We start from the raw sequence: 25,287 nt of genomic DNA on the forward strand, positions 1-25,287 counted from the left end.
CCTTTAAACAGGAACACTCTGAACTTTGGATGTTGGTTAGAGAGACATCGTGCTTACATAGCTGAGAACACACAGAGAACTGGTAGTTCTCATTTTCACACTTTTGCAATTCTCAGACATAGAAATCTGGTTCTGCTGTAAACATGAAAGGACAAGATACTTACACAAGCTTTCACTTTCAAGGGTAGGCACGTAGCCAGTGGTAGAGTACTTGCCTCCTGTGTTTGAAGCTCCGGGTTCTACCTCTAGAACCAGAACAAAACAAGAACAAAAAGTTTTGTTTTCCAACAGTGGCTTGTATTGTAATCCAAATAACATGTCCCATACTCTCTCTGTTTCTGACTTCCATGTCTGTCTGTCTCTCTCTCTCTCTCTCTCTCTCTCTCTCTCTCTCTCTCCCCCTCACACACACACACACACACACAAACACACACACACAATTTTTGCTGTGTGCCTCAGCTGGCCTTATCCTGGAGTTCGCTGTGTACGTCAGGCTAGCCTTGAACCCAGTCTTCCTGCTTTTGCCTTTCCGGTCCTGGGAATGCAGGCATCGGCCACTGTCCAGCTCATACTGTAGTTTCATTCCTAAGAGCAACTCTGTAGCATGCTGTTCATCCCCTAGTGTGCAGAACTCATGTTATAACATCCTTGGCAAGATTTCTCATGTTGGATTGCTTTCTTTTTTAGGTCCTTGATACTCAGGCTAAACCTGTAGTCTTTTTCTAGAGATAGAGGCTTTCACGACTGAGTCCCATCTGGTGTGGCAAGTGAGGCTCATGCCTCCTCATGCTGCTGTTCAACATTTTGTCTTCTGTCACCTGTGCTTTGTTTGTTTGTTTGTTTGTTTGTTTTTCCATTGTCTAGGATAGAAATTGTAACAGTTTGTTTTGAAATAGCTTTACAGCTTTGCAATGAGTGCTTTGCAAAGTAAAGAAACTGTAAGTGCTGCCATGCAGTGGCTCTGGGCCATGGTGTCAGAATGTCAAGAATTGGAAGCTAGGGCTGAGCAGTGGCTCAGTGGTTAAGAGCACCGACTGCTCTTCCAGAGGTCCTGAGTTCAAATCCCAGCAACCACATGGTGGCTCACAACCATCTGTAATGAGATCTGATGCCCTCTTCTGGTGTGTCTGAATATAGCAACAGTGTACTCATATCCATAAAATAAATAAATCTTTAAAAAAAAAAAGTTGGAAGGTAATGCAGAATGTCTTAATGCTCCTTAGTCTTAAACAGTACAGATTTGAAATTTCTACTTAAGCAACCTAAAATTTTTACATGCTTTTTCTTTGAGATGATCTTTAATTAAAAATTATGTTTAATGCCACCTGTAATCCCAGCCCTCAGAAGGCTGAGGCAGGAGGATTCCTCCTACTATAGTGAGAGACCACCTCAAAAAACTACCAGCCAACCCCACCAGCCAGGGGAGCTCACACCTGTAATTCCAGTCTTGGGAAGTTGAGAGGAGGAATTGGATACTAACTTGGGCAAACCTGGGCTACATTCTGAGACTCTGTCTCAAAGAATGAAGAAAAGCCAGCTCCTGGCCACCATGTAAGATTAGTGCTGTGCTTTGCTCTAGAGAAGTTTCTTAGTGCAGAGGAGGCAGTCAGTGCAGAAACCTCTAACTGGTCAGGATGTTGAGTGTAAATGATGGTGCCATGTGTGACCCTAAATGAGCCATCACCTTCTCCAAAGCTCAGAGCATCTTGGAAAAATGGACAGAAAGCGTGTGTAAGCCTGAGGGTGGGGATGTGTTGTAAAAAACATCTTTCCAGCCATTGTACTCATCCCTCACTGCAGCTGTGGTAATGTGCCCAAGATTGGGCCAGTCAACATTTCATCATGGGTGGGGACGATTGACAGTAATGGTTTCAGGGGGATGGGTGACATTTTCTCCAATGCTGTAGTCAATGTTAAATTGCCCACACTTCAGTAAAAACCTTCACCCAGTGGGTCACACAGACAGCATGGTGATATGAGGGACCTTGTTGGGAAGAGGGGTTCATGGGGGAGGGGGCATGTTATGAGAGGTGTTGGGAGTGACAAAAACTAAATTTTGTTGGGGACATATGTGAAATTCTCAAAGATTAAAGAAAAGAATATTAGGTTTTATATAATCTTTTCTCTCAGAAATGTTGAGGTTCAGAGAGTTCACATTTGTTCTAAGTACTTTCCAATTTGAGAGAGAGGCCAGCTCTTTATATAGCCTAGGCTAGGCTTGAACCTTCAATCCTGCTTCAGCCTTCTTAGTACTGGAATTACAGTGTCACAATCTTTACTTTCCAGTTTGTTTGTTTGTTTGTTTGCTTTTTGTTTTTGTTTTGTTTTTTGTTTTTTGTTTTTTGTTTTTTTTTTCGGAGCTGGGGACCGAACCCAGGGCCTTGTGCTTGCTAGGGAAGCGCTCTACCACTGAGCCAAATCCCCAACCCCTCCAGTTTGTTTTTTGAGACAAGTTTTTCTCTCTAGCTCTGTGTGTCCTGGAACTTACTCTACAGACCATGCTGCCTTTAAACTCAAAGGTCTGCCTGCCTCTGCCTCCTAGTGCTGGGACTAATGGCGTACAGGGCTTTAACTTTCCAGTTTAAAGATCTTCGGAGATCAGTTAGGGTTGCTACAATTGCTAGGGCATTTTGGAGTTCTGTCTTTGACAAATCAGTCCTTGTGACTCATGCTAATAAGGTACCATGGATCTTTGTGAAGAGAGAAGAAATAGTGACACAGACTGGAACTCTGCAAACATCCCTAACAGTACTTTTTCCTTGTCTGTTTGCTTGCTTTTTTTGAGACAAGATTTTGTTCTATAACCCAGGCTGGTCTGAAATTACCTGCATAGCCCAGGCTGGCTTTCAATTTATAGCACTTTTCCTGCCTCAGCCTCCTAAGTGCTGGGATTAAACATTTGAGTCACCATACATGGCTTCTAAATTTTTTATTAATAAATGTTTATATGAAGTGGTCAGATTCTCCTCTGGCTCACAGTTTGGTCTATGTCATTCTGTGCATCATGAGATTCCAAATCGTGGTGCTCAGCCTTCTGGCTTATCACTCCCTTAGTCTTCCCATTCTGAGTGGTTCTGGGTTGTGGGAGCAAACACATATCTGGGAATTTCATTTAGGGTTGCATATGCTATCTCCCAAGTGGCTGTGGAGTTAACATTTAACTGAGCGCTTAGAAAGGATTGTAACACCCTGAGTGGGGATGCACCCCTTTATTCCTGCATAGGAGTCAAATGCAGGCCGATCTCTATGAGTTCCCAGCTAGCTTGGGTTATATAGCAAGTTTCAGGATAGCCAGAGCTATGCAGAGACCCTCTCTCAGCAAAACCGGGAGGAATGGTCAGTTGTCAAGATAGCTCAGTGGTTAAAGGCGCTTGTTGCAAACCTGAAAATCTGACTGGATCCTATATAGTAGAAGGAGGCTGTGGACCCTCTGACTTCCAGATGTGTACACTCCCCCAAGTAAACTTTGCAAAAGTTAAAAGTGCTTATAGTTTTCTAGAGATAGAAGATTTTTTTCTAAGAGGGAAACCTATCAGTATCAGACATTTACTTTCAAAGGTTGGGAGTGACTGAAAAGGTAAGGAGACAAAAGGGAAACTACTGTATTGTTCTACCGACCTCTCTCCTACCAGGTTCCTGTGCATCACATTGCATCAGGAGAAGTTCAGAGTGACTATGACCCAAAATGTTTAAAGTTATCTCTATTTTATTTTATTTTTATTTTTTTCCCAAGGGAAAGAGAAAACATAGGCATGTTTAGAGAAGATGCATAAATTATTGTGAGGTAATTCCACCAGGGAACATAGGGGTATTCTTAAAGCTAAATAGAGGGCTGGAGAGATGGCTCAGCAGTTAAGAGCACTGGTTGCTCTTCCAGAGGTCCCGAGTTCAATTCCCAGTAACCACATGGTGGCTCACAACCATCTGTAATGGGATCCCATGCCTTCTGGTATGTCTGAAGACAGCTACAGTGTACTCATGTAAATAAAATAAATCTTAAAAAAAAAGCTGAATGGAAAGTCTGTTCAAATTTATGCTTGGACTAGGTTAGTAAATGACAGACCCCCTTTTGACTGGGGGTGCTACTGGGGATTGAACCCAGGGCCTCAGGTGTGCCAGATGAGTGCTGTTCTACTGATGTATATCCAGCTTCCCTGACTTCTTTCTTATCCTGTGTCTTTCAAACAGGGTTTGTTTTTGTTTTTGTTTTGGTGCGTTTTTAAAAGTACTTACTTAATGTACACTGTAACTGTCTTCAGACACCTCAGAAGAGGGCATCAGATCCCATTACACATGGGTGTGGTTGCTGGGAATTGAACTCAGGTCCTTTGGAAGAGCAGTCAGTGCTCTTAACCGCTGAGCCATCCCTACAGCCCTTAGTGTGTTTTCAAAAGTTGGCCTGCACATGTAACACAATGGATGGGGAAGATCTTTAGTATAATTTGGGGAAAAGGAAAGATGCTTATTATTTTCACCCAGTTCTGCAGTTCTTCCTCTGAAGTCTCTTTTGCCCCCCTTGCTATGATGTGTGTAGTCAGAATTTCACTGTGAATTATCACAATATACAGTATTTTATGCTCTTTCTAGATTGAAAGGACCAACATGAAAATTTCAAGTCATCTATTACATGTAAACCTGTGTAAAATATTAACTGATAAAATTAACAAAAATCATGTTTAATTTATCATTAGGGGTGGTAAGGATAGAAGCTCATAGTCAGAATTTACTTTGAGTCTGTAAATATTTCCTGAAATCTCACTAAAACAATAGAAAGGGATTTAAAAAGTCAAAAGCTTTCCAGAATACATATATAAAGAGGAGACAAAGGGATGTGAAGACATTATTTTAAATTTATGAAATAGGTTGTAGTGGACAAAAGAAGTTGAGAAAGCTGACGGCTCCGTGTTTGGAGGGAAGAGGTAATAGAGGACACTGACTCGCGCTCTAGAATTCTGGGAAAGGTCAGTCTACAAGGAAGAAGGAAGAAAATGGAAAGATACTGTAATGGTAGTGCAGGGAATGGGAGATGGGTCAAAGATAATAGTCTCTGAAATAAGGAATGCCAGTTAGTTCTTGAGGAGGATTACAGTGTGTTCATGAGCTTTCTAAGTGCTAGCTCTCAGAGCTCTAAACTCTCCATGGGAATAAAAAACTCAGCAGAAGTGTTTGAAAGTGAAGTTAAGAAGTTTTCAAAAAGACGTATCATGCATATTATTATAGTAATAGAGGGGTCAGGGGAACCATCAAAGAAAATTAACCAGGATTAGCATGGTGGATGAAAACAGAGAGGGGCCAGTCAATGCCTCTTCTAGCAGAATTTCAGAAAGCTGGGGGAGGACCAAAAAAGTATCAGAGACAAAACCTCAGGTCATACACAAAGGCATGGGAGCTAGACTGTGTGTATGTAAATTGGTCTGTCTGTATGTGTTTTTTTTTTTTTTTTGTTTGTTTGTTTGTTTTTGGTTCTTTTTTTCGGAGCTGGGGACCGAACCCAGGGCCTTGCGCTTCCTAGGCAAGTGCTCTACCATTGAGCTAAATCTCCAATGCCTGTATGTGTGTTTTGAAGACAGGGTTTCTCTGTGTAGCCCTGGCTCTCCTGGAACTTGCTTTGTAGCCTCAAACTCCGAGATCCTCCTGCCTCTGCTTCCTAAATGCTAGGATCAAAGACTTATGCCACCACCATTAGACTTTTTAAAAATAGCTATACTAGAATCAAAAGAAGTAGTATCTTCTAAACTGTAATTCTTTACTTGACCAAACCATAATCAGTCATAAGGACAGAATGCTGTCATATATCAGACATGCACACTTTCAAAACATTTACCTCATGTCAACCCTCAGAAAGTTACTGGAGGGTGATTTCTACCACAAGAATGTCAATCAAGAAAGATGAACACTTGGGTACATTGTAGCATGGAGGAGAAAAACGTTGCTAGACTGGCAGGTGGCTCAGGGAATGCCAATATGGGGAATGTCTTTGGGAGAAGAGAGGATGTGGGTTAGCCAATGTGCCATGAATGTTATAATTTGTGGTAGAATTAGAAGAATGATAAACTTAAAAAATTAATTTCAGCAGGGGCACAGTTCTAAAACATCAAAAAGAAAAATGTAAGTATCGAGACTGACTTCTCTTCTGTTTTAGTATCCTTTTGTCTTTAGTTCTTGTGTGGTTTGTTGGCTGGGCTTATAGCCAGCCAGTATCTCTGTCATTAAGGCGTTAATCCTGGATGTGGTGGTGCTGTTCTGAGGACCTCCCTGTTACTGTCTTAGATACTCTGCGTACAACTTCCCCAATATCTTATTGTTACTTTTATGGTGCTGGGTATGGGACTCAGTCCTGCACGTGCTAGGCAAGTACTCTTATCATTGAGCTACTTCCTTAACCCTGTATCTCAAACAGACTGTTACACAGTTAACAATGATATAAACACACACACACACACACACACACACACACACACACACACACACACACACAGAGTCTAGCTCTTACGCCTTTGTGTATTATGGCCTTAGTTTTTATCTCTGAGACTTTTGTGGTCCTCTCCCAGCTTTCTGAAATTCCACTAGAAGGCCCTAATACCTTCTTGGCCACCTCTTTGTCTCTATTCTGACTGGTGGTATTGGGATAACAATACAATATTTAAGACCTTACCCCTATTTAGTTGTGAATACTACTTATAAACTCATAATGATGTAAATTTGATTTAGTTGCAAATGATGAAATTACCAGAGGAGGAGATGGGAAGATGTATGTAGGAAAGATGTAATAAAGCAAAATTTTTATTTTCCATATTAAGAATTCTGTGGGGAATGACTAAAAACAAAACAATTAGAACTACAAAGGAAATTAACTTAGAAATATGCAGTTGAAACAAAATAGCTTTCAAGTGTTTAGAAGTTCTTTCTGTGCCGGGTAGTTGTAGGTGTGCAGGCATGATGTGGAGAAATGGTAAATATCACGTCTGCAAAGCTATCGACTGAATTCTGAATGCCTGTTGCATTGAGGAAAATAATTTAAAATAGAATACTATCTCTTCACATATGTGAGTGCTTTAACTGCCTGATTTCCTTTTTCTTCAGTGGCAGTATGATCACCTCACAGCCACCTACCTTCTGCTTCTAGCCAAGAAGGCTCGAGGGAAGCCAGCTCGTCTGCAGCTTCTGTCCTTCTCTGGTGGGACCACCAGCACCACTCCAAAGGCAAGTTGTAGAAGGCCCGTGTGTGACCTGCTCATCTCGCCTGCGGCCTTATTCAGGAGCAGACCCAGTAAGCCAGTGCAGGTGCAAGGAAGTGCTTGTTTCTTCTGCAGTGCTGAGATCAAAACCCAGGCCTTGCTCGTGCGAGGCAAGTGCTCGCCCACTGAGCTCTTTCCAATTGGTTAAAGATCTGATGAGAAAAATGGGAGTTCTGAACTTAATATGGCATTTAAAAAACACTTCCTCTGCCCTCTTTTGTTCTTTTATAGCACATCTTGCTTATTGAGAAATAGATTAACTAAAAGAAAATAATAGGATTTACTTATAAGCCTGCTATAGATGATATAATCGCTCTTTTTTTAAAGATTTACTTTCTTACTTATTTTAACGTATATGAGTGTTTTGTTTGCATGTGTGTGTATGCATTGTGTGTTCCTTGGTGCTGGAAGAGGCCAGAAGAGGATGTCAGATCCACTGGAACTGGAGTTAAAGATGGAGGATGTCAGCCGCTTTCTGAGCGCTGGGAGTTGAACCCAGGTCTTCTGTAAGAAAAGCCAGTGTTTTTATGCACTGAACCATCTCTTGTCCCCTGGATAAAGTTAATTCTTCAATGTGTCTTTCCCGTCTCTGCCTTGCGTACCTGACAGGGCTTTGAAAGGAGTCGAGCCTGCGGATACATGGAGTGCGGCGTTTCATGTGGCAGGGGTGCTTTGCTAGACTCTCACGCTTAGGGTGCTGTGGAGATTGGGGTTGCTGCAGTTGTCGCAGCTCGAGCAACGTCAGCCCCTCTACCAGAGATGGTTTTAAGCAAATTGTGATTCTTTTTATGTGTTTCCTTTGTTGTGATGTTTACAGTTATGGAGTTTCTATATTGCAAGCAACGTGTCATTCCTCCTAGACTCCTAGCTCAGATTTGTTTTCTGTTTAGTTCTCTCTTCCATAGTTGAGATCTATTTTATATCATTTATTTATTTATTTGTTTGTCTGTGTGTGTGTGTGTGTGTGTGTGTGTGTGTGAGTGATGCTTGCATGCGTGTGCACTCGTGCCACAGCATGCAGGTGCTCAGAGGATAGCCTTTAACAACGGATTGTCACTGGGGATTGAATTCTGTTCTTAGGCAAGCAGCTTTTCCTAGTAAGCTATTTCTCTGGTGCCCTGCATGCCCCCCACTGCTTAAAATTTAACTGACTTCTTTTCTTATTTTCAAAGATTTTTTTACTTATTTTCTATAAGTACACTGTCGCTGTCTTCAGACACACCAGAAGAGGGCATCAGATCTCATTACAGATGGTTGTGAGCCACCATGTGGTTGCTGGGATTTGAACTCAGGACCTCTGGAAGAGCAGTCAGTGTTCTTAACCACTGACCCACATCTCCAGCCCTAACTGACTGTTTTTGAGGGAGGCTGAAGCAGAAGAATTACTGTGTGTTCCAAAGCCAGCATGGGCTACATATATGAATTCAGGCCAGGCTGTGGGTACAGAATGAGACCCAACAGACTGCTTGAACGCTTTGTCAGGTGGGTGTGGGGTGCTGTAATACAGTCTTCACTCAGTTTAATTCAGTCTGCAGTTTGATGATTGCAGTACTAGGGAACACACCTTAGGGTGCAGCCAATGTTCAGTGGTACAGGGTTCATTTGGCATGCATGCCTCAGGCCCTGGGTTTGATCCCTAGTATCACAGAGAACAAAAGGGAAAAACCAGAATGGAAAATGTATTTTTGTTATCCTCAGAAAGCCACAGTTGACCTTCTTTTTATTTATTTAATATAACTTTAGGTTATAAATTAAGGCCCTAAAGTAAGCCTTTTTTTAAGATCTCAAAACTTTTTAAAATAAGTTAAACCCACTATCTCATAGTCTCTAGTTGAATCATCTGTCTCCAGCTTGTTTTAATTTCTCTTTTAGAACTTTTTTCTGGCCTGAGAGTCATGAGTTAGGGTCAGGTGGATGTTGGGGTCCTGACAGGCCTCAGCCATCTCCTGTCTTCCCTCCCTTCTTGATGTTTTGACCAAACTCAGGATAAGGGTATCAGTGCAGATGACCACTGTACAGTCTGAGGAGTGAGGCATCCCTCTCCCCCCCCACCCCCCAGGCTGTTTCCTGTGGAGGTTTGGAGAGTTCTATTAGGCTGTGAATGCCCTGTGCTCCTGCTTGCATGTACAGTGAGTCACCTTTCTCACTGCTGTGGTCAAATCCTTTAACTTTAGATTCATTTGGGTCTAGGAGGACATACAAACATGAGCTTTGTTTCTGATCAGGGTAAGTGTAGAAGGGTCCGATTTACCTCTACATTGAGAATAATGACTTTAGCCAAATATATTCAGTTAAGATCCCTGGTGCATTTTCCTGAGCCTTTGGACTTTTTTTTTTTTTTTTTTTCTTTTTTTTCTGGAACTGGGGACCGAACCCAGGGCCTTGCGCTTCCTAGGCAAGCGCTCTACCACTGAGCTAAATCCCCAACCCCGCCTTTGGATTTTCTTATCTCTGCCTTTGTATGGTCTTAGTGGATGGCTTCTTTGATACATAAAGTATCCAAGTGGGAAGATCTGAGAAGATCCTCTTATCTTCCATCCATTACATAGTAAATATTCCTAATAATTGTATTATTTGGGCAATCATATTGCTGGATCAATTTTTATAGCAGATAGACATTTAATGACCAGAAAATAAGCAGATCCACCTTTCGAGTTCTATTATGGTGTTTGTGCTTATCAGTGAACATGAACAGGTTGTATGGTCTCTTTGCACCCTGATAGGATGGCCTCTTTTCTGTGGTTTTGTTTTTAATAGAATAAGTAATTCTGACTTACCAATCAATTGATGGCACTTTCAAAGAGATAATAATAAAGTCTGAATCAGGAATCACTGAAGACCACACAGTCTTCAACAGTAGTGTTGTCAGGCACTGGATTTGGAGAAGAGATCTATTTGAGTTGTACTTGCTCTTGGGATAGCCGTGCTGAGGGAAAACACATGCACAGAAACATAAGGAAGGACTCTAAACGTCAGTAGATGGGTTCCAGATTAAGTAGTTGCTGTGAGGACTGTGGGAAATAGGAGTGATCACCATTGGGAGATCCAAACTGGATCAGCAGTTGAGTTTGAGTTTAGAAAAATGGAAGAAAGGGAGAATAGTGATAAATGTAATTGGCAGAGCTCAGACACCAAATTGGGCTCGCCAGACCTAACAGCCTGAGTTGGGTACTCAGGTTCCATAAGCTGTCCTCTTCATGTTTGAACCAACACACACTCAAATAACTAAATGTCAAGTTAGAAAAACATTTCCGCATAGAATTGTTTAGAGGTCGGGCGTGTTGGTACACACCTTTAAACCCAGCACTTGAGAGACAGGAAGGCAGATCTCTTGAGTTCAAGGCTAGTCTGATCTACAGAGTGAGTTCCAGGGCAGCTGGGGCTATACCTGAAACGCTCTCAAAATAAAAAAAAAAAAAAAACAGCAACAGAAAGCGAGAACCGTTCAGTCAGGGATGCTGTGTGTGGTTTTTGTCTACTATAGAATCATTGCTGCCATCCTCTGTACAACCCTGAACTTTTCCTGGCTTGCCCTAGACTTAGCATTAGTATTTTCCCAGCCTAGCATTCTGTCTGAGGGGTGAGTTCTTCTGATAGTAACTGGCAACCCTGGAGAACTGTCGGGTAAGTAGAGGGGGCCTTTTGAGCAGTCCAGATAAAAGGAGACTTGGCCTTGAACTCAGTCAGCTGTAAGTCTGGGGCACAGGAATGTAGGTGTTAGAAACTCAGTGGTAGTCTCCACAGCCTCAGCCTTCAGGCTATGTCTAACATACTTTGAGTTTGTACAGGGAAAGGATGAAGGAAAGCAAGGTATTCTGCTGGTAGTGTTAGCATAGGGCCCACGTGTCCTGTTTATGGACAAAGTGTTAGCATAGGGCCCACGTGTCCTGTTTATGGACAAAGTGTTAGCATAGGGCCCACGTGTCCTGTTTATGGACAAAGTGTTAGCATAGGGCCCGAGTGTCTATTTATGGGTAATCTTTCATAAAACTAATTTACTCCTGGCTGAAATGACAAGCATACTCGTACTGTATGCTTTTAATGTTCTCTTTCTTAATGGGATGGAGAGATGGCTCGGTGGTGAGGAACACTGGCCGCTCTTCCAGAGGAGCCAGGTTTAGTCCCCAGCACCTCATGGTGCCTTACAACCACCTGGGACTCCAACTCTAGGGGACCTGACACCCTTTAGGCCTCTATAGGTGCCATGCGTGCATGTGCCACATAGACCTGTATGCGGACAAAATACCCTTAAACATAAAATAAAAGTTTTGGGGATAACTTTTTGATTGAGGTTGTGTGTGTAATGTATGCGTGGGGATGGGCGTACACGCCATGGCAGGAGTTTGGAGGTTGGAGGACAGCGTGGTGGAGTCAATTCTTCCCTTCCACCCACATGAGTTCTAGGGGTCAAACTCCGGTCACCAGGACTGCAGGACGAGTGCTCTTACCTACTGAGCCATGCTGCTGGCTCCTGGTCCATGCTCCTCAATGTCAAGAGTTATGTCCTTGCCAGCTTCTGCTTTTGAGACTTCCTTTGTGAATCTGCACATGCGTGTCTAACACTGCTGTGTAAGAGTGACAAGCTAAGTCCGTTGGATTCCATATAATATCCAGCTTGTCTCTGTTTCTGCTCCCACAGTTTCTCCCTGTGCTTGGGATGCGCTGTTGTAAAGTGTGAACCCCAGTGTTGTTACTGCTAACCTCTTTTGCCTTGTTAAATTAATAGTCAAAGAACCTGAGCCTGGAAGATATGTCCACAAGTGGCGATAGCTGTGTGGCTGGATTAATAGACTATGAATTGTGTGAAGATAATTTACTAGCTCCCCAGACACCACAGGTGGGTAGTTTTATTACTACTTAAAGCAGAATGCATGTCTTAATTATAAACACATCTAGCCTAACAGGAAATCAAGTCTGTGCTTGTAGAGTTATTTAATCTCTGAGCCACTGAAGACATTAACGAGAGATTATTGGAATATTAACGAGAGAGAAGTCAGTGGTTTCAAAGTTAAGAAAACCAAGATTCCATTGTGGAGCACTTCATTGCCTCTCCCGTCTTTGAATGAACTGTGATTCGAATGTGGTTAAATGTTGAAATTCACCCTTTAGTGTTTAGTCTGTGCTTTACAATGCAGAGCCACCAAAACTGTGACACCGTTGTTCTGTTGCCCTCTCCCAGGTCTCCCATGTCCTTTCTGTGAACTCCTTTTCCTCTTAACTCAGGCAGCAGCAGGCAGATAGGTTTTCCTCCTTGTTTGAAATTTTAATTTTACTTTAAGTTTGTTGGACTTCTTAGGTGTGTGGTTCAAAGTTTTCCACTAAATATGGGACTTTACAGCTGTTTTTTTAAATATGAGATTTTGTCTTTATTCTGTTTTTTTTTTTTTCTGTTCCTCAGAGTAATTTTACCCACCTGTTTCCAGTTTGCTGATTCCCTTTCTAATGGTTCCTGAAAATGCTGTGAATTATTCTAATGAGTCCGTCATCTCCTCCCTCCTGCACACGTGCACATGAGCGTGTGTGTGTGTGTGTGTGTGTGTGTGTGTGTGTGTGTGTGTGTGTGAGAGAGAGAGAGAGAGAGAGAGCACCCCTGCCTCCCCAAGAACGTACAGTATAGCTCCTAGACATACTCCCTTCATGCCCCACCTATACCATTATGCACAAGTAATTTTTAAAAAGTTACTATGCCTTTGCATTAAAATTCCCGGGTAGCCGTAATGGCTTTATCTCTGTTGATTCTGTGCTGTTGCCTTATACCTCAGCAGTTGACTTAGAACGACTCGCTGCTGTGCTTTAGGGATCTGCCTGTGTCAGCGTGTTCCCCAGGGTTGCAGACAGCATCACACCCAGCTTTTACATGGGTGTTGGGGCCAGAGCACAGGTCCTCATGCATACACAACAGTCACTTTCTAACTGAGCCATCCCCCAGCCCCTGCTAGAATTTTTGTTTGTTCGTTTGTTTGTTTTTCAAGACAGGGTCTCACTGTGTAGCCCTGACTGTCCAGGAACTTACTCTGTAGACCAGCCTGCCCTAGAACTCAGCGATCCACCTACCTCTGTTTCCTGAGTGCTGGGGTCAAAGGCGTGTGCCACCACCACCACCTGGCAAAGAGTATTCTAATACTTTCTTTTTGTTCCAATCATTGAGAAAACTTTCTTTTTTTGGTACATATTAGAGTCAAACCATGGTAATGTAGGTGTTAAGAATCATGACGTAGAGGCTGTGTATTCTTAGCATTGGGGCAATCCCTACCAGTAGAAAAGGCCGAGGAGAACTGAAGACACTGTCAGGCATCCTGGTGTGCCAGCAGTGTCTTCTTGGTGGCCTTGACTTTTAATAAGAACAGTACAAGGAATTTGCTGATTATTAAGATATATTGTAAAGAAGTAGACTTTTCCTTAGTGTCCTTTATCTGGGATTCTTTTTCCCTCCAGTTTACCAAACACTGGGCAGAATCAAATCATGTTGAATGTGAATCACCAACTCCAGTGGTATGCAGAGCACTGGCCAATAAGTTAAAGGACAAAGAGAATGTGTGCACTCCCAAGTCTTCTGTGAAGAATCAAGAGCAATTCGTGTTTTCTGAGCCGAAGATTCCAGTTAGTCGGAACCAGTATAAGAGAGAAATACTCACCTCACCAACCCAGTTCACAGCACCTGCAAAAGGTATTTGCTAAGAGAATTGAGCAGAGAGTTAAAGGTTCAAACGGAATTCTTACAGTTCTAAATAACACACTGGCATTTGGAAATAAGTAGCCTTGTTCCCTGGCTTCAGGGATCGGGCAGCTGCCTTTATCATACATACTTGAATTAGTGGACACGGGGATGATACTTGTAACTCACAGTGGTGCTGTTACTTTCTTTTCCACATCTAAGGATTTATATTAGGGGTGTGTGTGTGTGTGTGTGTGTGTGTGTGTGTGTACCCAAGGAGACTTGAAGAGGGTGGACCCCCTGGAGTTGGAATTACAGCCACCCAGTGTGGGTGTTGGGAACCAAACTCAGGCCTCTCTGGAAGCATAGCCAGCGCTTTGAGCTGCTGAGCCATCTCTCCAGCCCTTCTGTCACCTTTGTGTGACTGAGTCATAGCAGTAGGAGAGCAACTGTCGTGTTTCCATGTGTAGGAACTTGAGACTTAGAGGAGTAGTGTGCTTTGCCAAGGTCATGCACTACTTCAACTGGTTCAGCCTACTTCAACTGCACTGGGACTCACCCAGGCTGGAGTTTCTGTTGAGCTCTTCTTACTGTCTGGTTCTCTGTCCTGATAACTGGGTCCTGCCCTGTGGCAGTACTCTGGAGTCCAGAAGGCAGGGGAGTCTGATTCCTTCCCAGCCTTCAGGTGACTCTTCTTTCTCTTGGTGTCTTCTTTGGTGTAATGTCTACCAGTTTTTGAATCATCTCTCCAGGACACTTAGTGTTTTGGTTGCTGTCTCTTCTGGACACATTCTACTGTGTCAGTATGAGGCCAGCTTGCTAGGATTGGATCTCCCCAAGACAAGTAATCCATGTATGCAGCAGAGTGCTGGGCCTGAAGACATGTGCCACCACTGCCCAGCTCGTCTTTGTCTTTTCACACTGTGTCTCATGTAGCTCAGGCTGGCCATAGACTTGCTGGCCCTGCGTAGGTGAAAATAACCTGAACTCTTGGTTTTCTTATTTCTGTCTCCCAAGTGCTGGGATTGTAGATGTGTACCATTTTGCCTGGTGGGGAGGGAGGGAGGGAGGGAGGGAGGGAGGGAGGAGAGAGAGAGAGAGAGAGAGAGAGAGAGAGAGAGAGAGAGAGAGAGAGAATATGCAGACCAGAAGTCAGCCTTCAGGAGCCACTTTACTGAGACAGTCCTTGTGGGTCCGAAGCTTATTAGGCTAAGCTGGTGAGCATCAAACATAGGAGCCCCCATCTCTGCCTCTGCCTCCCTAGTGATGGGATTAGAAGTTCATGCCAGACCACACCAGGCCTTTTTTTCACCAGGGTGCTGAGGACCTAAACTCAAGTTTTCATGTTTTCATAGCCAGCAACTGTCTTAGTTTCCATTGCTGTGAAAAGACACTATGACCAAGGCAAACATTTAATTAGGGCTGGCGTACAGGTTCCAAGGTTCAGGCCTTTATCACAGTGGGAAGTGTGGCAGCGTCCAGGCAGGCATGGTGCTGGAGGAACTGAAGGCAAACAGAAGACTGGCTTCCAGGCAGCTAGGAGGAGGGTCTCAAAGCCCACTCCCACAGTGACACACTTTCTCCAACAAGGTCATACCTCTTGGCAGTGCCACTCCCTGGGCCACACATATTCAAACCACACACCTACTCAGCCATTTCCCAAACCTCATTCAGGAATTAAAAAGAAAAAGAACCTTTTGGCTATATAGTTTTTTTATTGTACTTATTTATTATTGATACGTTTAAAGTGATCGTAAAGGGTTTTGGAATGTGGACAGTTAGAAATGTAGTTTACACAGCTTGTCCCTGCAACATTGTGTTAGTGAGAAGCTTGATATTATGGGCTGTTATTCCTTAAACACAGAGTGTCCACAGAGAGCAAGTGGCAGCTCCCACTAGTGCATCTTACTTTTTTTTTGACCTGAATATTAATTCCTGTGTGTGACTCCTACATGTCCAAGCTGTGGTAGTTGTCATAGGGCAGCAATGTATGGTAGCATGTTCTGTTAGAATACAAAGATGAATATTTTTTTAACTAACTTTTTTAGTGTTCTTGTAAAACTAGGGAAAATAGAATTTATTAGTTAAAAACAAAATAAAACCCCCACCTTGAAAATGTTATCAATTGGGGGCTGGAGAGATGGCTCAGTGGTTAAGGGCACTGACTGCTCTTCCAGAGGTCCTGAGTTCAAATCCCAGCAACCACATGGTGGCTCACAACCATCTGTAATGGGATCCAATGCCCTCTTCTGGTGCGTTTGAAGACAGCTACAGTGTACTCATGTACATAAAATAAATAAATCTTAAAAAATATTTTAAAAATTGTTATCACTATTACCATTAAAGGGAATAAAACCTGTGTACATGTGTGTTTGCTGGGATTGAACACGGGACCTTGGCATGCTAGGCAAGTGCTGGTCCACTCAGTACAGCTGATGGAGCTGTAGAGCACTCCGCCACCAACCCCAGCAATATAAAGTTTAGACCATAAAAGACACTAGTCAGATCTGTTGATGCACATGTGTGGCAGACCATGTTGGAGCCATGTCAGCTGCATGTGGTTTATGTTTGTTTTTCTTTTTTTTTTTTTTTTTCTTTTTTTTGGTTCTTTTTTCCGGAGCTGGGGACCGAACCCAGGGCCTTGCGCTTCCTAGGCAAGCGCTCTACCACTGAGCTAAATCCCCAACCCCGTGTTTGTTTTTCTAATAGCTAGAACGCAGTGCCTGAGAGAAACCCAGGTTAGAACGCCGGTGAATTCCGCAGGAGCAGACACGCTAACGACAAATGTCATTAGCCCTGAGAGGAGGTAAGTGTTACTTTTCCGACTCCATTCTGCAGTGTAGGTTCTGGGATTACTCTTTTCATCTGGGAGAAAAGCCTGCAGTGGGAACTGAGACAGACACAGCTGGATGTAGGGATAGCTGTGCATGAGGACGCTCTGGGGCTGGGTGTGGCTTCCGGAGCAGCATGGCATCATGAACCTGATGAGCAAGCTGGGAAGACGGGGAACCCACCCCTGCCATTACGTCCTTCTGCAAGGCCACTTAGGTCTATTTCTGCAGGTGGAGTGTAGATGTACAGTAACCGTCAGCTTTCCCTCAAATGGTAAGAATACTAATTTAGATCACAAAGGGAAATACTAACTCACTGCTCCTAGATGGGGAGTCCCAAGGCGTGGGTGAGCCTTCATTGCCTTTGTAATTGTTCTTAGATGCATGATCTATTTGGGAAAAATAGAATATAGACTGACTATTGGATGCTGTTGAAGGTTTTATCAGGTTTTTATTTTTATGTTGTTGATTCTGTGGTTGGGTAAGAAGACGTTCTTACTCACTGGAGGTGTATGCAGAAGTGTTTCGGAGTGGAAGTGTTGTGATAGCTTCTGGTGGCTAAGCAAGTGGTCTATGTACTTAATCTGTACTGTCTATATACACACAGAAAGCCACTGACAACATATTAGCAGTTGTTGGCCCTGGGAGGACATGTGGTATTCTGATGTCCCTATGTTTGATTTAAACAGAAAAGTGAAGGAGCTGAGCCTGTGGCATAGTATAGGCCTGAATCCTACCTACTTGGGAGGCTGAGGTAGGACTGCAAGTTCAAGGTCAGCCTGGGTAACTGAAGATTCTGTCCCAAAAATAAAAAGTAAAAAGAAGCGTGAGGATATAGCTCATTGAGAATGCTGTTTTGGTATAAATGAGGACCCAAGTTCAATCTCTGACATCTCCCAAATGAATAAACAAAATGACAGGAAAGGTAGACTGGTTGGGCAGGGAGAAGGTCTAATCTGTGGGAGATGGTTTTAGTGTACCCTCCCCCAGGAGGGTTGAGGTGATCTGGCTCTGGTACACCTGCCTGTAGCCCTTGGTGTATGTGGAGGGACAGGCACAGGAGTGTGAGGGCAACAGGGCAGTGCCACTAGTGCTGTGCTGGTTTTTAAGGTGCCGTTCAATGGAAGTGGATCTCAACCAGGCACACATGGAGGATACCCCTAAAAGGAAAGGAACCAATGTGTTTGGGAGCCTTGAGAGAGGACTGGATAAGGTTCTCACTGCACTTACAAGGAACAAGAAGAAGGGCTCTGCCAAAGATGGGCCAAGAAGGCGAAAGGTAAGTGGGCCAGAGTTGATTACAGATTTCAGAAGCTGACTCTTAACTGACGTATCTAGCCCCACCCTTCTGTTTGGTGGGGTCTCTATCCCAGGCTGGTCTTAAACCAGGGCAGTCTTCTTCCCTCAGCCTTCCAATTGCTGGGCTCACAGGCATGTGCAGTTATTACCATGTGTTGTGCTGTCTGTCTGGGTTGTTTCCCCTCTCCCGTGTGTGTGTGTCTATGTGTGTGTGTGTGTGTGTGTGTGTGTGTGTGTGTGTGTGTGTGTGTGTGTGTGTGTGTCTGTGTATGAAAGAGAGAGACAAAGGTCCACATTGTACACACCACTGCAGATCCATCCATAGGACCCAGGGGCTAACACGGGGTGTCGGGTGTGCATGTATGGTGCCTTACTCCTCGGCCCCTCATGGTGGTCCTTGGTGGTAAGGGGTAAGCAGGTGCAGAGTCAGTGACAGAATCTGGGAGTCAGGTGAGAGGCAGAAGCAGACTCATTATTGTGGGATGGGGTGTGCTTTTATACCATCACGTGGACCCATTGGTCCCTGTCATCTCGCTCCCTGTAGCTGGCATCATCCAATTGGTTGCTCTGGTCATGGGTTCTGTCATCATTTGCCTCCAGGAGTTGGGCAGTTTCACAGTAGCTGAATGGGACGTAGCTGTTGTGCATGCCTGGGCCACTGTGGGCTGCCCGTCAGGGTAGACTGACGCATTCCTCCTGCACATGTTAAACACCTTTCACCACTTACCTACTGCTTAGCCATCTTGCCAGGGTTTGTGGTTGTTGTTTTGTTTTTTGGTTTTTTTTCTTTTGCTTTTTAAAAAACAAAAAAGTAACTTTACTCTTCTTTTTAAAATTACTTATTAGTTCATTTAAACACTTTTTTTTTTTAGTAGTTAATACTTGCATGTTCTTATGTGGTAGACTTTAAGAATGCAGAGGTGGACTGGAGAGATGGCTCAGTGGTTAAGAGCATTTGTATCTTGCAGAGGACCTGAGTTCAGTTCCCAGCACCTACATGGTGGCTCACAACCACCCTTAATTCTACTTTCAGAAGATCTGGTGTCCTCCTGTGGCCCCTGCAGACACTAGGCACACATGTTGTGCACAGACATGCAAGCAAAACAGTCAGACACATAACATAAAATAAAAACCTAAAAAATGGGTGATTTAGGTATAGTTCTTCAAAGAACATATAACTATAATTCAAATAATTCAAACATCACACAGATTGGTCACAGGACAACATAGAGGTAGGAAAACATGGGTGATACATGGGAGAGGAGGAGCTGGCTTCAGGCTGGAAAACAGCTTAAAAATAGTTACGAATGTGGAGGCAGAGGACACTTGCAGAAATCTGGTGTCTCCTTCTACTATGTGGGTCCTGAGATGATCAAACTCTGATCATCTAGCTTGGGAGTAAACTCTTTCCCACCGAGCCATCCTGGCAGTCCTGATCTGAACTTTGCATTGTAGTATGTTAAGGAAAATAGTGAGTGGCAGGTTGGGAAGGCAGGCTGGAAGGCCCTTGGGTCTGGCTGGGAGGTTTGCATCTTATTTAATAATCCTGTTACACTGTAAAATGGTTCATCTGTTGATGTAGGCAATATACGTGGTGGGGAAGAAAGAAGCAGCCTGTTACAAGCGTCTTAGTTACTGTTCTATTGCTGTGAAGAGACACTATGACCAAGGCAGCTCTTATAAAAGAAAGCATTTAACTGAGGGCTTGCTAGCAGTTTCAGAGGTTAGTCCATTTCATCATAGTGGGAAACATGGCAGCAGGCATGGCAGGCAAGGAGTTGGAGAAGTAGCTGTGATCTGCAGGCAGTAGGAAGAAATAGAGCTTCTGGGCCGTGCATGGGCTTCTGAAACCCACCCCCAGTGACACACTTTACCCAGGAAAGCCACACCTAATCCTTAGAATCTGTTGAAACAGTTCCACTTTCTGTGTGACTAAACATTCAAATATATGAGCTTATTGGGCCACTCTTATTCAACCACCACATTCTGTTGGCCCCCACAGGCTTATAGCTATACCATAATGAGAACATGACTTCAGTCCCACATAACATAAGTCCCGGTCTTAACACAACTTAAAAATTCAAAGTTCAAATTCTCTTCTGAGACTCACACCAATCTCTTTAACTGTTAACCCCTGTAAATCAACCCCAAAAAGCAGATCACACACTTTGAACGTACAATGATACAGAATGGACATGACCAAAAAGGTGGAAAGAGGGCATAGCTAGGGAATGCTGGATCAAAGACCAAGACCAGCAGGGCAATGCCAATCCTGCATCGACATGTCTGAGGTCAAAGTGGTCTTCAGAGCTCAATTCCTTTTAGCTTTGGTGACTGTAGCACACGTCTCTCTCTTGGGCTGGTTCCTGTATCTGGCATTTCCAGTATCTTGGGATCTCCAAGGCTTTATTCACCCTTACAGCTTCACACAGTGGCCTCTCCTGTCCTCCATGGAGGAACACCCCTCATTTGCCTGGCAGCTTTCCTTAGCCACAGAAGGAGACTTCAACAGCCCATTTTTTATCCTTGACTCTGAAGGCAGACCTGTGTGCACATGTGTAGGCATGTGTACACACACACACACACACACACACACACACACACACACACACACACACACACACACACACACACACGGTTTGTATTCTAATGGGGGGAATGTTTCTGATGAAGACAGTCTCCCCTGACTACCTACTGCTGTGCTAATGCAGCTAGTGTGGCTGGCTGGCTGGTCTTCCTATGTTTTCTTGAAGTGGTCTTATTTGAAAAGGTGTTGCCTGGGGCTTTTGTGTCGATGTGAAGTTTGACTCCTCACTCAGCCTTTTTCTTCCTAAGCTGCACTACAATGTGACTACAACTAGACTGGTGAATCCCGACCAGCTCCTGAACGAAATCATGGCTATTCTTCCAAAGAAGAACGTGGACTTCGTGCAGAAAGGGTAAGAAGCTCACCCACTGCTGTGCGCGCCTTCCCTTCCTGCCAGTGCATTTTGATTCTCTCTCCCTCCTGCCCCGCTTAGAAATGCCCCCGCCACTCTCCAGAGGGTGCTGTGGCACTGCCATCGTTCATATTGACTTTCTTTTGAGCTGAGAACACTCAGCGGTCACCACTTTCAAGGTCAGAGTTGGGAAATCTGGACTTCCCTTTGTTGGAGGACAGTCCTGTACACCCTGTAACTTTCTGCTTTATTGTACTATTATTCGTTGAAATCTTAACCAGTAGGACACTTGGGCAAGTGGAAATTTGTAGATCACGTCTTCGTGACTACCTCATGGAGTTTTGGTAAGTTAAGGAAGTTATTTTGGCTGATGTCCCTGCTGAGAGGCTCCGTGTGTGCCTCATGGTCTGAGGGGCTAGGTCTCTTCTGATCATGTGAATTGTTTCTATTTCTAAGAATTTCAGTAATTTATGCCTTTAAAATGACTTCATTATTTTAATTTTAATTTTAATTTTGTATGTATAGCTGTTTTGCCTGCATGTATATATGTCTATCACATGTGTGCCCGGTGCCTGCAGAGGCCAGAAGAGAGCATGAGATCCCCCAGTCTAGAGTCACAGATCATTGTGAGCTGTCCTGTTAATGCTGAGAATTGAGCCTGGGTTACGAGCAGCCAGTGCTCCCAGCCACTGAGCCACCTCTTCAGCCCCACTCATTTATCTGAAACACAGTCTAACTAGGTAGCCCAGACCAGCATGGAACCCCTGATCTGGACTGCCTCAGCCTCGCAAGCAAAAGGTCTTGACTCTCTGTTCTGTTACTGTTGGTTTGCTTTTACGTTGTGACAAAGTATGCCATCATAGCAGCTTCTAAATGCCTTTATTAAAGCAGCTGTGCAGCATACAGATGGCATGCAGATAGGATCGTTTATACAGAGTTCAACTTTCTGTTCTAGCCTGTTGAGACAGGACCTTATATTGTAGTCCAGACTGGCCTCAACTTTTGATCCTCCTGCCTCAACACCCCAAGTTCTAGTTTATCTCAGGTTGACCTGGAACTCAATTGACAAATCTAGGGTGGCCCTAAACTTTCGATTCCTGCCTCCACCTCCAGACTCTGGGTTTACAGGCTTGTGTCACAATGGCCATTCTAGAGTAAGGTTTTAGACAATCCTTTGTGAATGTATCATCACTCAGACTCTATGTGTTTCCTATGTGAGCTCTTGCTTTGCGTCTTTCAGCTTCGTTAGAGCATGTTTCTCTAACTCACTCTTAGTGCTCTCTATGTGTGGTGGTGTTTCTCCGGTCCCAGAAGCTCTGGCTGAATCTCCCAGGCCTGGGGATCATCTCTCCTTTGGCTTGTGGTTCAGCAGCAGATCAGTAGCTTTGACCTCCTGATGACCTGAGCACCAAAAGGTCCTGACTCTCTGTTCTGTTACTTTCTATTTGCTTTTACTTTGTGACAAAGTGAAAGGTAGCATTCAGCTTCCCTGTGTGATGTATGATAGCTCATTCTCTCTTCAGTAAGGATGGATTACTTCCCACAAAGCTACACAGCTTTCATTTTCCTGTGAAGACCTTCGCCATGGGCTGGTCCTTTTAACATTTCTCATACCGGTTGTCTATTTCTAAGGCATTATGTCAGTGCCCCCAAGTCAGTGTAACTAAGACAAAGAGTAATGTTTTGTGAAACTTCATCACAAGGAATAAAAACAGTGACAGTTGTGCCCAGTGGCACATACATTATTGTGAGTTTGAGGCTAGACTAAACTTTACAGTAAGTTCCAGGCTAGTTTGGGCTACATGGAAAGTATTTCTTGTTGTTTGGTGGTTTTCTTTTTGTTTGTTTGTTTTTGAGGCAATCTCCAGTAGCTCCACTAACCTCCAACGTCCTACGTAGCAGTGTGTAGCAGGGGCTAACCTTAGCAGTGTGTAGCAGGGGCTAACCTTGAACTGTTTCTCTCACAAGTTCTAGGCCACAAGACCCTGTCTCAAAAAAAGAAATAAAAAATTTCCATACCTCTGAGGAACACATGCTTAAATAGTTAGAGAACTTAAATCTAAAGTAAACTCTAGTGTTTGTCGTGGTTTTTATATTTTGAAGATCAGTAAGACATATCTCTGATATTTAAAATGTAAAGTAATAATTTATTTGTGTGAATTCAGTCTATGCCACTTTCATAGTCTGAGCCCTGTTTTGTGTTGCTAGGAAGGGAACCCGACCGCGCTGACTCAGCATGTCCTGTGCTTCCAGCAGGGGTGGCCGCTCCCTGCTCTGCTTCACTTCGCTTTTCTTTCTACTGTAAAGTCTTACAGCAGTCATAACTTCTACACTTGCATTAGAAAAATTTGAAGGCAAATCTTTCTCTAGAAACTTAATTGTTTCAGCTTTACTTAAGAGAAAGTCACACGTTTCAGAGAAGAATATCCTAAAGTTCCCTTGTTTTCTTTTGTTGGGAACATGGTGGAAATGGCCTCATGTTCCTGGATTACACCGAAAAAAATCCCAGGCTGCCCGGGCGTGCGTGACTGCTGGAGCTGTGACAGGAAGGTTTTCTTGTGGTTTGAGAGAGAGCTCCTGCTCAGGCTTTCCACCACATTCTAGGGTCATTACGCAGCCTTACAGCATGGCCGGGCCAGTTGGAAACTGTATGGACAATGCATTGCTTAGAGGGAAATAATGCCACATCTCCCCACCAGCTCCTCTCGCATCATCCGGAATACTCACAGCTCCCTAACTGCCTGGTACCTTGTGTTTCAGTTACACACTGAAGTGTCAGACACAGTCTGATTTTGGCAAAGTGACAATGCAGTTTGAACTGGAAGTGTGCCAGCTGCAGAGACCTGACGTGGTGGGTATCCGGAGACAGCGGCTGAAGGGTGATGCCTGGGTTTACAAGAGATTAGTGGAAGATATCTTGTCTGGCTGCAAGATGTAACCGATGGCGGTGTCCATCTACCCGGATGAATGTGGGTGTGGTGCTGCACAGAAGAAGACCGTGGATTGGTTGGATTTTCAGGCCCGTTGGAACTACAGGCGCATTTAAATCGCCATCTTCGAGACCAAGACCTTTTTGTTTTTTCAACCAAAGTTTTTACTTTGTGGCTGAATCCAGGGCAGCTCTCGTGTTGTTATCTATTACTGTCTGTCTTAGTCTGTGGCTTGGGGTGTTAACAACTGCTTTCTATATTCACTCCCATCTGGCAGTGCCAGCCCTTCCCTGTGACTCATTTTGATGTGCAGTTTCTTTCTGAACTAAAACCATTTGTGAATATATCAAGCCCTTCTTTGTATCTGATTTTGATCCAAATAAACCTCGAATGGCTTTCTGACTGTTAAGTACAGACTATTTGGAGTGTGTTTTATCTGTTATCAAATATGCCTTGGGCAGAAAAACAGATAAGAATTCATTTGCATAATTTTTTCCTGTCTCTGATTTAAGTAGGATTTATTGAGATCGTTAACTAAGTCACAGCTGTGGTTACCAGAGTTAAACAACACATTTAATACGTGGAATAAAAGCGTATTGACTTCAGTAAGTATGTCCAGTCAACAATGATAAGTATCCGACCTGCAGGCCCCATGAAATGTTACTTTATGGTAATCTCTCTAAGTCTCAACGATGGCTCCAAATTTGTATTTTTATTTCATTTTATTGGTCTCTAAAGGCCAGAACTCAAGTTACATTTGTATGGATTTTACCAATTAAACTAGTTGGAAAAAAAATAGCACTGTTTCTGGTCAGTAGCAGGGGGTGTTTGTCATTCATTTATTCAAGGAACATTTTCCGAGCGCTTACAAGCGTTTGCTTCTGGAACTGAAATTGGTACTGTCTAGCAGGCCGGGGAGTTCAGAGTCCGCCATGAGGGCCAGATGTTTTCATATTCACACATGATCTGAAGGTAGGAATGATGTCTTGGGAAAAATAGCATTTACTCGTGATAGATCCACAGGGAGAGTCCAGACAGAAGTGGGAAGTATGATGCTTTTAACAGAATATACTCGAAGGCAAAGCGTTTTCAGGTGTAGCCGAATAGAAAAGGGAAGTGGGAATGACAGTATTGAGGGGAAATAGATGAGAGTGGGAAGGTTAGCCAAGGATAGACCCGGGAGGAGCTGAAGAGAGGACCTTGGGTAAGGAAAGCTGACGCAGGGTCTTACACTCTGTAGGGACAGCTTTACTGACATAAGTCATACATACATACAAAATATTGATAATTCAGAGATTTCTAACAAGTGTATTCATGGGACAGTGAAATGACTCCGCAGGTGAAGGTGCCTGGAACCCACATGGTGGCGAGAAGCCGTCCCCTGACTTCTACATG

At 43.7% G+C, this 25,287-nt stretch overlaps 1 protein-coding gene across 2 annotated transcripts in view; it reads left to right on the top strand.

The window, feature by feature from the left end:
* The window catches only part of Melk (maternal embryonic leucine zipper kinase), a 60,104-nt gene extending 35,798 nt beyond the window's left edge, over nt 1-24,306 (top strand). The window contains exons 12-18 of one of the 2 annotated variants that reach the window (NM_001395606.1): nt 7,084-7,203; nt 11,965-12,075; nt 13,674-13,905; nt 16,603-16,699; nt 17,835-18,003; nt 20,859-20,962; nt 23,723-24,306. In NM_001395606.1, the coding sequence (NP_001382535.1) occupies nt 7,084-7,203; nt 11,965-12,075; nt 13,674-13,905; nt 16,603-16,699; nt 17,835-18,003; nt 20,859-20,962; nt 23,723-23,900 (1,011 nt within the window). In that variant the 3' untranslated portion in view covers nt 23,901-24,306. The remainder of the gene's footprint in view (nt 1-7,083; nt 7,204-11,964; nt 12,076-13,673; nt 13,906-16,602; nt 16,700-17,834; nt 18,004-20,858; nt 20,963-23,722) is intronic. The other variant, XM_063287908.1, reaches the window with a different exon arrangement.
* The last annotated feature ends 981 nt before the right edge of the window (nt 24,307-25,287 follow it).

Source organism: Rattus norvegicus, chromosome 5, assembly GCF_036323735.1.
Source record: "Rattus norvegicus strain BN/NHsdMcwi chromosome 5, GRCr8, whole genome shotgun sequence".
Taxonomy (NCBI): domain Eukaryota; kingdom Metazoa; phylum Chordata; class Mammalia; order Rodentia; family Muridae; genus Rattus; species Rattus norvegicus.